General features: G+C 42.6%; 2 protein-coding genes across 2 annotated transcripts; both read left to right on the top strand.

Moving 5' to 3' along the window:
* The first annotated feature begins 1,504 nt into the window (after nt 1–1,504).
* LOC122001180 (proline-rich receptor-like protein kinase PERK2) lies at nt 1,505–2,050 on the top strand. The gene has a single exon (XM_042555793.1). The coding sequence runs from the start codon at nt 1,505–1,507 to the stop codon at nt 2,048–2,050; it is 546 nt and encodes a 181-aa protein (XP_042411727.1).
* Nucleotides 2,051–10,001: 7,951 nt separating this feature from the next.
* Nucleotides 10,002–11,637, top strand: LOC122001163 (transcription factor MYB88-like). Its single transcript, XM_042555769.1, has 7 exons — nt 10,002–10,050; nt 10,342–10,412; nt 10,560–10,630; nt 10,732–10,911; nt 10,995–11,128; nt 11,256–11,401; nt 11,508–11,637. Exons 1-7 carry the CDS (start codon nt 10,002–10,004, stop codon nt 11,583–11,585), a joined length of 729 nt encoding a protein of 242 aa, XP_042411703.1. The 3' UTR covers nt 11,586–11,637.
* The last annotated feature ends 2,525 nt before the right edge of the window (nt 11,638–14,162 follow it).

Below are 14,162 nucleotides of genomic sequence, written 5' to 3'. Positions count from 1 at the left end.
CCTTGTTGGATTTCTTTATATTTTGGTATATATTATGGAGGTGTTAGGATTTACATGCTTAGTGACATGCATCATTTTGCATGATTGGATGCTGAGCAATTGTCAGCTCCATTATTGTTGAGCATATCGCTTCAGTTACATGGATTTGCATACACAACCACTCATGGGTTAGTGGTATATCAAGCAAGGTTTGTTGCAGCAGGTTGCTCTGTCAAGGGCTCCGCTGGCCCGCTCATGGGTAGTGGTGATGTAATGTGGTACCAGGACAGGGATCCCTTCTCTGGATTGTCTCAGGGAGATGAGAGCATTGAGCTCCCCCACTTATGATTTGGGGTAGGAGGATAGGTGTACTCTGACAGCATCCTGTCCACTCGGTCACTCAAGAGTAGTGATGGCAGAGTGCACAATTGTCATAGCCCTACCCACTCGGTCTCACCATCGCGTGTGAGATGACTGACTACTGTCAGGGGTAACCATGACATTTTGTTTCATATGTATGGATTACATTTATTGCTTGTGATTGCTGCATGTTAGATGCTGCATTTCTATGGTTACATATGATTGACATGCATACAGGAGACATGATGAGTTGGGTCTGACAACCTTTATGTCAGGATAGGAGACCCAGGTAAGTATAGTTTTCTCCTTTTTTTTCAGTTTTGCATTTCCAGCTATTATCCAAGAGACTGTACATCATAATTATTATTATTGGATATATTATACTATGCATGTCAGCTTGATACCCGCTGAGTATTGGACTCACACCGTTGATATATTTTATATTTCAGGTTGAATCTGTTAGGAGGTTCCAGTCGCTAGTCCACCACTTGGTGTCGAGATGGCGTCCTGGTTTTGGACTTTCATTGTTTCCATGTTTTGTTATGTCTACTTACTTATGATGTGTAGTTCTTGTACTTATGGATTCTATATCGTATTTCGGGTATGATGCCCATGTTTTCCACTGCGAAGGTTTTCCATTTTGTTGTGTTTTTCCTTGTTGTAGAGGTGTAGGTTTTTACCATTATAAATGCGTGGTTGTGTCAGCCGGAGGCTGAATTATATAAACCATGTGGAATGCTTATCATATTTTATTATATATGTTCCAGCCGTGTAGGCCATGGATTGAGCCCCTGAGGGCTTTATAGATAAGATTCGGATTGTCACCCATACAAGGGAGATGTTGTCAAAATTTCCTCTTGCAGGGACTCTCCCGGGGCATGACAATTTATTTGGTATCAGCGCCAGGTTTTATGGGTCAATCTGGGTATTTTTGGATTTGTACGGATTTCCATTATTTTCATGTTTCAGAAATTTCATTTCGGATTTGTATGGATTTCCATCAATTTTCTCGTTTCAAAATTCTAAGATATTATTTGACCTCGTTATGGAAAGGTCATTTTTGGGGACTTGTCAGCGACGGAACATCTCAAAATGGTAAATATGTAAAATAATTACTTTTATAATTTTGGTACTGTATTAATACCTGGGTAATAATTTAATAGATATGAAGCGTAATACACGTGTTCCCACTCCGAGATGTGGTGCAAGACTGCCACGCAAGGTGGTGTTGACATCTCTGGCGATGGAGTTGCTAGAGAGTTCTGCTAGGATCGAGCCTGTTGCTCAGGAACAGATTCCTCATGGTACCACGAGTGCGTCGGGCTCACAGATGCTGATGGTTCCTTCTTCAGAGGTACCTACCTCGGTCGTACCATTCGGACCCACCCTTCCAGCGTCCACTGTACCACCAGCAGTACCACTTGCGGTATATCTGGCACCTCCTCCAACCGTGCCTACTGCGTTCCCGGCACCACTACCACCTGCGTCTGCTACTACGTACTCAGCACCCGCACCAGTAGTACCGGTAGCTCCAGCCTATACCTTGCATGCAGTGCCACTAGTGGTACTTGCCCCGGCCTATCCAGCGGTAACCCTCGTAATACCAGCTCTCGTGGTTCCGTCAGTTCCCGCGATGAGCTCTGCTCACCCTATAGATATTATTGCGGCACGAACTTGGATTCCAACATTAGCAGAGTCGGTGAAAAATTGATTCATGCTATTCCATGGAGAGACCGATCTGAGCATGGCTCAGTCTTGGATAGAGACACTGGAGCAGACTTTCTTCTACATGGCTTGCTCCAAGTGGGAGAAGGAAGAGCTAGCTTCTTTCCACTTACGAGACGAGGCCGATATCTGGTAGAATACGTAGCACTCGATCATAGGCGAGCAGAACATCACCTGGGCACGATTTAGAGACGCTTTTGAGAGCCGGTACTTTCCATGGTCATATCAAATGACACGCCTTCAGGATTTTCTGAGTTTTCTGCAGAAAAACCGCACGGTGACAGAATATAATTCTAGATTTAATTGGTTGGCCAGATTTTGTCCAGAGTTAGTTGCTGAAGACAAGTCTCGTATGCTTCAGTTTGTCCAGGGACTGGATGGACATTAACAAGTAAAGATTGTCGATTTTGGTAATTCATCTTACATAGAGGCATTAGATAGAGCCCTTATAATTGAGTCGGCTCAGCAGAGAACTAGTGTGGACAAGAAGAGGAAGCAGACTGATCAGACATCAGGACAGATCCAATAGTCGCAGGCTACCGGACAATAGCAGAGTGGGCGCAATCATTCAGGTCAGGGTACTTCTGGCGCATCTGGTCGGCCTTAGAAGTCAAGGTGATCTTCATCAGGATGTTTTCGGCCTCCTCAATGAAACCAAAAACAGCTCGCCAGCGACATTCACTACACTCGATGTGGGTCCAGGGATCACATCACATCAGCTTGCACCTTGGGACAATCAATTTGCTACTATTGCAAATTGCCTGGGCACATGAGCCCAGATTGTTCGCTAAAGGCTCAGCACATGGCTTAAGGAGTCTCTATTCAGGGAGGATAGTTCGGTCAGACAGGGACTCAAAGAGGGGGGTAGAAAGCACAATCTTTACATCATCAGCAGCGGACAGCTCCCCCTGCAGTAGCTGCCTATGGCATGTATGGACAGGAGCACTCCAGTGCCCTTATGGTATCCCAAAGCTCTATTCCGGGTCCTCAATATCTGATGCAAGGGTAGTATCAGTAGCAGCCAGAGCCACTAGTGCAATATCAATTGCAGCCCTAGCCACTGGTTCTGTACCAATCACAGCCTCAACCCCTAGTGTAGTATCAGCCGCAGCCTCATTCATTGGTTCAGTACTAGCCGCAGTCCCAGCCATCGATTCAATATCAGGTGCAACCCTCCTATCCATCTTTGGCTCAGTATCCAACACCACCTCAGTGGCAGGCTCAGGCACAGACACTCCAGCCTTTGGCAGCGCTACCACCTCCACCCCCGCCAGAGACTGGACGAGTGCACGCGATTACTAGAGAAGATGCGCAGCGGGCCGCCGGATCCATTTTCCATGGTATGGTTTTACTTTATGCATCTTTTGATGATACGCTAATTGATACTAGTAGTTCACATTCTTTTATTTCTCGTGTATTTATGAGGGAGATTGGTAGACTGCCAATCCTTAGACCGCGTTGACTGACTGTCACCCTACTGTCCGGTGATGCATTGGACGTCACTCAGGAAGTCATAGGATGCCCATTGGACTTCAGCAACCATATACTCATTGTAGATTCATTAGTACTAGAAATGGTTGAGTTCGACATTATCCTTGGCATGGTTTGGCTATCAGCATATCATGCCATGGTCGATTGCCAAACGAGGGTGGTTAGATTCCAACCTCTGGACCAACCCTTGTGGGACTTAACTGGCATCAGGGGCGACGACATATCGACCATTTCTGGGATTTAGACTCAAAAGCTATTGTCGCATGGCTGTCAGGGATTTCTATTGTTGCTAATTAATGCTGACGACAACAATAGTTCTCAGCTCTCAGACGGTTTAGTGGTCTGAGAGTATTCGGATGTATTTCCAGATGGGCTACCAGGTTTGCCTCCCCGAAGGCAAGTCGAGTTTGCTATTAAGCTGACATCGAAAGCTCCTTAGCGTATAGCACTGAAAGAGTTGGACGAGCTAAAGGACCAACTCCAGAAATTATTGGATAGGGGATTTATTCACCCTAGTGTATCTCCAAAGGGTTCTCCGGTATTGTTTGTTAAGAAAAAGGATGGTACTCTAAGGTTGTGCATCGATTATAGACAGCTGAATACAGTGACCGTTAGAAATAAGTACCCCTTACCACAGATCGAGGATTTGTTTGATCAGCTCAGAAGTACATTGTGTATTCTATAATTAATCTGTGATCCGAATATCATCAGCTGAGAGTCAAAGATTCTGATATTCAGAAGACAACATTCCACACCAGATATGGACATTATGAGTTCTTGGTAATGCCATTTGGGCTTACCAATGCTCAAGTGGTGTTTATGGATTTGATGAACCACATCATTCTGGAGTATTTAGATCAGTTTGTTATCATTTTCATCAATGATATTTTGATCTACTCGCATTCTGAGGAGGAACATGCACAGTATCTTCGCATAGTCTTGGAGATTCTTCGATGACATCAACTATATGCGAAGTTCAGCAAGTGTACTTTTTGGATATCCTCAGTCAAGTTTTTAGGACACGTGGTTTCCAGCCGAGGTATTTCTGTAGACCCTCCGAAGATCGAGGCTGTCACTAGCTGGGAGAAGCCAAAATTAGTTCAGGAGATCCGCAGTTTCCTGGGATTGGCTGGATATTACAAACGGTTCATCGAGGGTTTCTCTCGTATTGCTATGTCATTGGCACGCCTGACTAGGAAAGACATGAAGTTCACATAGTCAGAAGCCTGCGAGACCAGCTTCATTCCCTACATCGACAATTCCTATAGGATTTGGGTGTTATTTTGATGCAGCACGGCAGGGTAGTCTCCTATTCTTCTTGTCAGTTGAAGGAGCATGAGAAGAACTACCCAGTACAGGATTTGGAGCTAGCCACCATTATCTTTGCTTTGAAGATTTGACGACATCATCTGTATAGTATTAAATTTGAGAATCTCACAAATCATAAGAGTCTCAAATATTTTTTCACTCAGAAGAAACTCAATCTCTGACAGAGAAGATGGATGGAGTTCCTGAAAAATTATGATTGTACCATTAGCTACCACCCAGGGAAAGATAATGTGGTTGCCAATTCACTTAGCCGCAAGTCCAGAGGGACTTTATCTTGCCACCGAGCTTTAGTCACGGACTTGATTTAGGGTTTCTCTGAGTTAGGCCTTCAAGTGTAGGGACAGACAGAGCAGGGTATTCTGGTTACGATAGTTGCTCAGTCGTCGATCATGATGAGGATCCGAGAGGCCCAAGTTGGTAGTCAGCGCTTACAGTCCATTGGCAACTAGATAGCTTCCGGGCAGCAGACCAAGTTCACCTGAGATCAGGAGGGCATTATTTATTTCTGAGGCAGGTTATGTGTACCTCAATCTCATCCGGTCTTGGAGGAACAACTTCAGGAGGCACATCACTCTTGATTTACGATCCACCCAGGAGGAACTCGCATGTATCGAGATTTGAGATGCTCCTATTGTTGGAATGGCATGAAGAAAGACATCATGAAGTTTGTAGCCAGATGTCTAGTCTATCAGCAGGTGAAAGCCGAGCACCAGAGACCTGCCAGATTACTTTAGAGGATTCCGATTCCAGAATGGAAATGGGAGCACATCACTATGGATTTTATGATGGGATTGCCTAGGACACGACGAGGCCATGATGCAAGTTGGGTGATCATTGACCGATTAGTCAAATCTGCACACTTCTTAGCGATCCAGAAGACCGATTCTCAGGATCGATTAGCAGAGCTATATTGTCGAGAGATCATCAGATTACATCATGTTCCTTTGAGTATTATATCGGATGGAGACCCACGGTTCACGCCCCGGTTCTGGCGGAGTCTGTAGTAGGCCTTAGGCACACAACTCTGATTCAATACAGTATTCCATCCGCAGAAAGATGGACAAACAGAGCGGACCATCCAGACTTTAGAGGATTTGCTAAGGTCTTGCGTTATGGACTTTGGAGGCACCTAGGAGGACCACTTTCCATTGGTAGAGTTTGCCTACAACAATAGCTATAATTTATCTATACAGATGGCACCATTTGAAGCGTTGTATGGTAGGCCTTGTCGGACATCCACCCTCTGGGAGGAGGTTGGGGAGGCCCAGCTGCTAAGACCTCAGAGAGCTCAGTAGGAGGCAAAGTTGGTTTGAGGCACACGACCGTCAGAAGAGTTATGCTGATCGGAGACGGAGACCCATGGAGTTCTCTACTGGCGACCATGTATTTCTGAGAGTCTCACCCATGAGAGGGGTGAAGAGATTTGGCCTCCGAGATAAGCTAGATCCACAATACATTGGGCCTTTCCAGATCTTGGAGAGGATTGGAGCAGTAGCTTACCGTCTGGCACTACCACCGGCTCTGGCAGGCATTCACGATGTATTCCATGTGTCTATGTTGAGGAGATATGTACCTGACCCAGCACATGTTCTGTCAGATATATTAGTTCCCATTCAGCCTGATGTTACCTACGAGGAAGTTCCGATATGGATTCTGGACCACAAATAGCGTCAGTTGTGGAACAAGAATATCCGGCTGGTTAAAGTCGGATGGCAGTATCATTCTAATGAGGAGGCTACTTGGGTGCTCGAGGATACGATCCAAGCTCGATATCCCCATCCTTTTACCTGAGGTATGTGGGTTAATTTCCGTTCAGCATTTATATTATCTATCTATTGTTAGTATTTGCTGATGGTAAATAACGAAAATTTGGGGACCAAATTTTTATTAGTAGGGGAGAATATAAAATACAGCCCCCAAATAAAAATTTAATAATAAGGTTTAATAGGTGAATAACCTTAACGGAATTTTTAGGAATCTCTAGAAATTTTCTAAGAATTTTTGGAACTCGTATGACGAGTTTAAGGGGATCAATTATTGGGCCAAGGGAAAGTCTGTTTAAGCTACCCTATTTGAGCGTGGAAATGTTTAATTTCTTTTCTTTTTCTATTTCTTTTATTTCCTTCGTTTATTCATTACTTGTGCCCTAAGTTACCTAAGTCGTCCGATCTCCTCTCGGCGTTGAGCTCTTCCTCTTCCCCCTTACTCTCGACGCCGCCTCTTCCTCTCGTATTGTGGAGTGCCTTCTCATTCCCCGATCGATTCGTCTTCCCCAACCCGACGTGTACAAAAAACCCTTCCTCCTCTCATTTGCGTCGGTTCTTCTCTCCTTCCTCTTGGCTCTGCCCCGACGCTTCTCTCTCGACGACACCGCAAGATCGCCGGCCACCTCTGCTCTCGGTCCCTCATGGCATCGATCAGCGGACACTGGGCATCGACGCCGACGGAACTTCCCTCGCGCAGCCGCCTCCTCTCCTTCCTTCCTCACTGTGGTCACGTCTTTAGGCTACTCCATGCCCTAGCCCCAACCATCGCCGACCATTTCTGGTCTTTCTTATCAGAGGAGCCACCTTTGCGCGAGGTGACCTTTAGCCAAAGGAGGAGGGTCTAAGCCCTAGTTAAGTCTCCCCCTCCAGTGCATTGGTGTTGAGGTATTACTGGTCCCTCTTTGTGCTTTTGTCCCCTTCCTTGTGCACTATCTCTAACTGATACATCTGGGAACATCATCAAGCATTGTAGATCTGAGAGGAGAGCTCCCTATTCATCGTAGCTGCACTTGGGGTCTCCTTCGAGCAGTTGTGGATCTGATTAAGGGCTAAGTTCTACTGATTGGTTGATTGCATACTTGAATTGGGATTTTAGTGGATTAACTGTGCTTAGCTATAGGTCAAGGTTTGATTTGAATATTGTAGTTAGTTGTTTATTTGTGGTTAGGTGTTCTGGTGGTAAGATTAAAGAATGAATTGTTAATAGAATTGATTTTAAATCTAGCTTGATATGAGTTGTTGGTGGTCAGTTCATTGTTGGGACTTTACAATGCAAATTGATTTAAGGATAGTTAGATTAAATCGGAATGGAAGAATGATTAGGGTTAATGGAGCTAACCCTAGTTGATCTTCATATTATAACCAGGTTTGGGGGATTTTATTTAGCTACTTAATTAATATGAATTTAGTTAAATAAAATACATGTCTTAATTGATGCAGGACTCTGTTTCGAGACGAATGTCTCGATATCGGATTGGTTGGATATGATCTTCTTTTTGAGGTGGGTACCTTGACTTATCTCTTTTGATAATGTCATTTCGATATTCGTAGTTGGTTATAGCCACTAGTAATAATTATGGTTATCTTTGTTTTTGGTATGTAACTACTTGATACCTATAGCATGTCTTTATTTGTTATTATCTGTATGCATTTAGACTTATATTCTTTTGTTCTTGCCATGCATACTTATGAGCATATAAGGAGTGACATACATTGCCTTACTATGTACAAGATTAGTTACTAGACATATCTGACATGTGTACCTAGTTTCATGATACTTAGATCCTTGTTAGATTTCTTTATCTTTTGGTATATATTATGGAGGTGTTAGGAGTCACATGCTTAGTGACATGCATCATTTTGCATGATTGCATGCTGAGCGAATGTTGACTCCATTATTGTTGAGCACGTCGCTTCAGTTACATGGATCTGCACACATAACCACTCATGGGTTAGTGGTATATCAGGCAGGGTTTCTTACAGCAAGTTGCTCTGTCAAGGGATCTGCTGGCCCGCTCATGGGTAGTGGTGACGCAACGTGGTAGCAGGATAGGGATCCCTCCTCTGGATTGTCTCAGGGAGATGAGAGCATTGAGCTCCCCCACTTATGATTTGGGGTAGGAGGATAGGTGTACACCGACCGCATCCTGTCCACTCGATCATTGAAGAGTAGTGATGGCAGAGTGCACAGTTGTCATAGCACTACAATAAAAACCCTCATTGACATCGGTGGAACAACAACAGTTTTATGCAAAAACCGATGTCTTTGAGTATTTTACACCGATTTTTTCCAAAACCGGTGTCTATGAGCGCAGATTTTCGCTCATAGACATCGGTTTTTTAGGCGATGTCTATGAGCGCCTTTTTTTTCGTTAATAGACATTGATTTTTACAACGGTTTTTAAAATCTGATGTCTATGATTAAATAAAATAATTTAATTTTTCCACCCATACTTAGCCGAAATTTGCAACACTTTATTCTTCCCTCCAAACCTAAACCTATGTCGCGCCGTCCACCCATACTTAGCCCTAAACCTATATCGTCGCTACGACACCACCACTTTCCTCCGGCCATCTCTCTTAGCCCCTCATCTCCCTCTTCTCCTTCTAGCGTACCAGCCTCTCTCGATCAGGATCAAAACCACCTGCTCCGGTACTAAGCAAAACCGTAGCATAAATGATAGATACAATTCCCCCCTTCGAAGAGCACACCGGCCTTCCCGTCGGTGACCCTCTGCACGATCCCACTGTACATGTGGAAAGGGTTCTATGGGGATCACGATTATCCCGGGCAGGAAAAGGGGAAGCTCGGGGAGCTCGGGGAGCTTCGGCTTCGCCCGCGCCAGCAACACCGCGATGCTCTCCTCGCTGCCCGCCCTTGCCTTTGCCTCAGAAGGAGAGGGGTCCCGCTGGATGAAGTCTTTGAGGCCCTTTTCGCCGCCTGGGAAGATTGAGGCCCTGTGGAAATGTGAAAACCCTAATCCCCTCCTTACATCTACAATCTTACCTGTTGCAGTTCTTTGATCTGATGTTGGTTTTGTTTGCCTTTTCACTATTGTGGTCGTCGCTGGGAGATTTGAATGGATCGGTTGATATGTGTAGGGTTTACTCGATCGATTTGTTTTCTTTGCAAATCTACGCCCGTAGATCGGTTTGGTTCCTGCCTTTTAGTGGCTGTCTGCGAGACCACCTTCGAACTCCGATTATATCAATCTCCTGGGTCTACAAAATCTGCACTCCGCCAAAATCAAACCTTTCCTCTCTGAGATACCATCGTTGTACCAATCTCCGGGTTCTACACTTTCAATTTGTTAGGAGGAGGCAACAAATCGCAAACAGAGTTGAAGAGAAATGAGAGGAGGGTTACTGGAAATCGAGCCTAAGGAGCTCAAGTTCGTTTGTAAGTCTACATTTCCCTTTTCTCCTCCTCGATCAAGCGATCCATGTTTTATATGTTTTTCGTGGTTTGCTTTCTTTCTGGACGGTGTGAGGTTGGAGTCGTGTACGATCTTAAACTTGCTTAATGGTTCACATTTGGTCTTCGAAACAGTCTAAGTCCTACATTTCCCTTTTTTTATGATCATGCATGATGGTTGTGGATTGTTTTGTTTGGCTTCTTGGGTGGACTGTTTGATCGCAAGGAATTCAGTTAGTTTTCTAACAATTTTTTTGCTGGTTGTGGATCGAGCAGTTGAGTTGAAGAAGCAGAGCTCGTGTTCCCTGGAGCTAATTAACAAGACAGATCAGTACCTTGCCTTTAAGGTATTTCTTTTCTCCTTTTTATTGCATTATTACTTACATCTGTGTCATTTATTGATTTAAGTTACTGGTTTGATCAAATCTGGATTTCTTATATAGTTGTTTGGGTTTTGTAATCTAACTAATCAAGCTACCTGTCATTGCTTGAAGCTTTCTGACAATCAGGCACAAAAGATGTTTGGCAACAGATGGACAGAGATTGCAAAGGTTGTATCAGGAAGGTATTTCAACCAAACTTCTTTATTTAGTATTTACTAATAAGCCATCCGCTGTGATGGGTGGACAGGTTGTATAAATATGATTTGTATTTGCTTTACAACAGAACAGATAACGCTGTAAAGAACCGCTTCTCCACCCTCTGCAAGAAAAGGGCAAAATTTGAGGCTTCATCCAAGGAGAATAGTGTTCCATCTTTGGACCCAAGCAATAAGAGGGTTCTTGTTGAAGAACCATCTATAGCAATACTAATAGGGGAACCATCGACATCAAATAAGCAGATGGGGTAGATGAATTCACTGTGAACTAAACCACCAAGAAAAAGTTTAATTATTTATTTTTCTTATTAGTATTTCATTTGCAAGATAGGTATCACATCTCTCCTCTCAAAGAGACAATTGAAGCACATAGGAGATCTCTTGGGGAACATGGTCCAGCTCAACATCTGCAAAGGCCACCTCTATTAGAAGTTCAAAACTTTGACACAGTTAATCAGTCATCAGGTAATATGAGAGGCTATACATATGATGGTAAACCACTATCAATTTGGTTTATCTTCTTTTTGTGAAAAGATTTGTTGATGCCTTCTGCTTCCCCCTAAGCCCTCGCCTTTTCCTAATGACTAAGCAGCTTCCAATAAGGTTAGTCAAGCAACTTTCCTTGGGAGAGATGACCCAAAACTAACTGCCTTGTTGCAACAAGCTGAATTGCTGACTACCCTTTCCAAGAAGGTTAATGCAGAAAATACCAACCAAAGTCTTGATGAGGCTTGGAAGGTGCTAATTTTGTCAGCGCAAATGATTTATATTCAATTTGCTTGAAATGTTAACCTAACTTCTATTTCATTGGTGTTGTGAATCTTTGGAAACTTTGAACCATTAGGAGCTTCAAGAGTACTTGATTCAAACTGAAGACAGTGGGCTACTAAGAAAAAGAATTGCTAATTTTGTAATCAGGTAACTAATCAAGCTACCTGTCATTGCTTGAAGCTTCAAGAGTATTTTTCTCTTGTAAATATTCAATGTTTTCATGACCTCACATTGATGGTTCTAATTGGAGTGGATCATAGTTCCTGTAATTTGATTCAACATATGCTAGTTCCATGTCTCGTTTATGCATGAGTGACTGGTTTCACTCATTTGGTTTATGTTAGCTACATCTATCTTGTTTGGTTCAGTCTTGATCAGTTCCTAATCGTTTCTTCCATAAGTAATCTCATGAATTTATGCATACCAGTGCATTTCAACTCTATGTTAGGGCTTTGATTTATTGGAACCACATTTCAACTCTAAATTAAACTTACCTTTTTCAACTCAAGAAATTCTATAGCCTCATATGCCAGGTTGGTAACTTGTGTTTACTGTCATATGTTGATGAATGGCCTAAAAAGCACTTCTATTTCTACCTTGAGATATGCTGATAGTTTGTTGGGTTTTGATCAGGTTGTTGAAGGACCAAATGTCAGTTGGGATGATATTGGTGGGCTGGAAAATGTCAAGAGGGAACTGCAAGAGGCATTTGAAGGTGAAAAGTGGTGAGATTAGGGAAATGAAAGGTGCAAGAAGAATGGAACAGTATAGCAAGTTGAACAGATTCTGAGTCTCATAATTTAATGCCCCCATCGGGTTTGCCTCCGCCTGCCTCTCGAACGATGAGATCCGTCTGGAGGATGAGAGCCCTCTCCTTGCCGAGGACAACGGCGCCCCAATTAACGGTGTGGCGGAATATGAGAGGCCGAGGAAGGTTTTGATTTTGATGAGTTATACTGGTGGTGGGCATCGCGCGTCGGCGGAGGCCATCGGGGATGCCTTCAACCAGGAATTCGGCGATGAGTACCAGGTGAATTAGAAATTTAATTAGTGGTCTTGTCTCCAAGTGGTCCAGAAAGTAGCTTTTTCCCCTTGCTCTATGGATCAAAATCTTGTGCTAGTGTAGGTCTTTGTGACTGACTTGTGGACGGAGCATACGCCCTGGCCATTTAATCAATTACCGAGAAGCTATAATTTTTTGGTAAAGCATGGTGCTTTGTGGAAAATGACATACTATGGTACCGCACCTCGCTTGGTGCACCAACCACATTTTGCGGCAACTTCAACGTTTATTGCTCAGTTAGAATGTTTCCTTGTTTTTATCTTTCCGACACCTTGTTTTTATTCTTTTTCAACATTAAAATAGTGTTGGATAACTTCTAGATGTGTGTGTTGAGAAAATTGGTTATTGTTATGAATTAGTATCAATGTTCCTTAAATAGTTTAGCTGTAAGTTTATCTTTCACTTTGGCTTAAAACGATGAATTCCAATATTATCTTATCCTCAATCTCTTTCTTTGTGTTGGCTAACATGAGTTCTTATCCATATTGCATAGAGAAGTGAAAATATTCTACTTGTTGACCTTCTCTCTGATTGTTTCACACAAACCTGAGAATAAATAGTTTGATGCGGTTTTTGACTACTGAAAATGGATATACCACTTTAATTCGATGAGAAATGTTGGATCAGAGTGAATCATCAACTTATATTTGTAGTTAAGATATTCTCAGAGACATTTTTTAGTCTGTTTATCTCTATTATTTGGCACAATCAAAAGCCACAGTCACTAAACACTAGGAAGAACTGTGTGCCTTGGTCAGTGATGGTGCAAAAAAGAGGATCATTATCATTATCATGCCTAGTAATTTCAATTAAAGTCCATGCTGCTTTTATCTTAGGCGTATGAGGTAATCAGTGAAATTATATGGAAGTGGCTTTTTTCAATTAAAGTACTAGAACTATAGACTTGTCCTCTACTCATTTTACTTTCTTAATTTGAGAGCAAATCAGGAGAACCCTATTTAAATTTATATAGATATCTCATTTCATCATCGAGTGGATAGATGCATAAATCTTTATGGTATTTTGCAGGTAAAGATCACTTGCATGTTTCTCAGTTTGGTGGAGAATAAGGTAAACCTTTCCATTAAAGGATCCATAAGATTATTTTTTACTTACTGGGGTACTCCTCAATTTTCATCAGTACAACATGAATGTATTCCACAAGCTATTCTGGGAATGGATGTTATTTGTCAAGCAAAGTCTGGAATGGGTAAAACGGCGGTTTTTGTACTTTCTACTCTTCAGTAAATTGAGCCAATAGCAGGCCAAGTTGCTGCACTTGTGATGTGTCATACAAGAGAATTGGCCTTCCAGGTTTGACTTTATTTTTAAAGAATGATTTATGTTGATTTTGATGGTTCTAGAATTTTGATTCACATTTATATTTGTGCAGATTTGCCATGAGTTTGAGCGATTCAGCACGTACTTACCAGACATCAAGATTGCTTATTATATACTGTACTTGTTGTCCAGTAACTTATCTTTGAACTATTAATATTATATCGTGATATAGGTTTTACATCAGAAACCAAAGAAGACACTGAAGGAGATAACCAAAGATTTATGCCCAGTTGAGACCACTTATAAATATTCAAAGTTTCAGTCATTTAGATTGTCAGTAACGAACTATTTTTTTTTTTTGTTTGATTTGGTTTTCAGGTTCTT

The sequence above is a fragment of the Zingiber officinale genome, chromosome 1A, assembly GCF_018446385.1.
Source record: "Zingiber officinale cultivar Zhangliang chromosome 1A, Zo_v1.1, whole genome shotgun sequence".
In the NCBI taxonomy this organism is placed as follows: domain Eukaryota; kingdom Viridiplantae; phylum Streptophyta; class Magnoliopsida; order Zingiberales; family Zingiberaceae; genus Zingiber; species Zingiber officinale.
Note: the sequence above shows the minus strand (reverse complement) of the source record. Positions and strands in the feature narration are given on the sequence as shown.

Coding starts and splice junctions, on each gene's coding strand:
- LOC122001180 (XM_042555793.1), top strand. CDS start 1,505: ATGAAGCGTAATACACGTGTTCCCACTCCGAGATGTGGTGCAAGACTG.
- LOC122001163 (XM_042555769.1), top strand. CDS start 10,002: ATGAGAGGAGGGTTACTGGAAATCGAGCCTAAGGAGCTCAAGTTCGTT. Junction 10,912..10,994: donor ACATCAAATAAGCAGATGGG/GTAGATGAATTC, acceptor TTTGCAAGATAG/GTATCACATCTCTCCTCTCA. Junction 11,129..11,255: donor CACAGTTAATCAGTCATCAG/GTAATATGAGAG, acceptor ATGACTAAGCAG/CTTCCAATAAGGTTAGTCAA.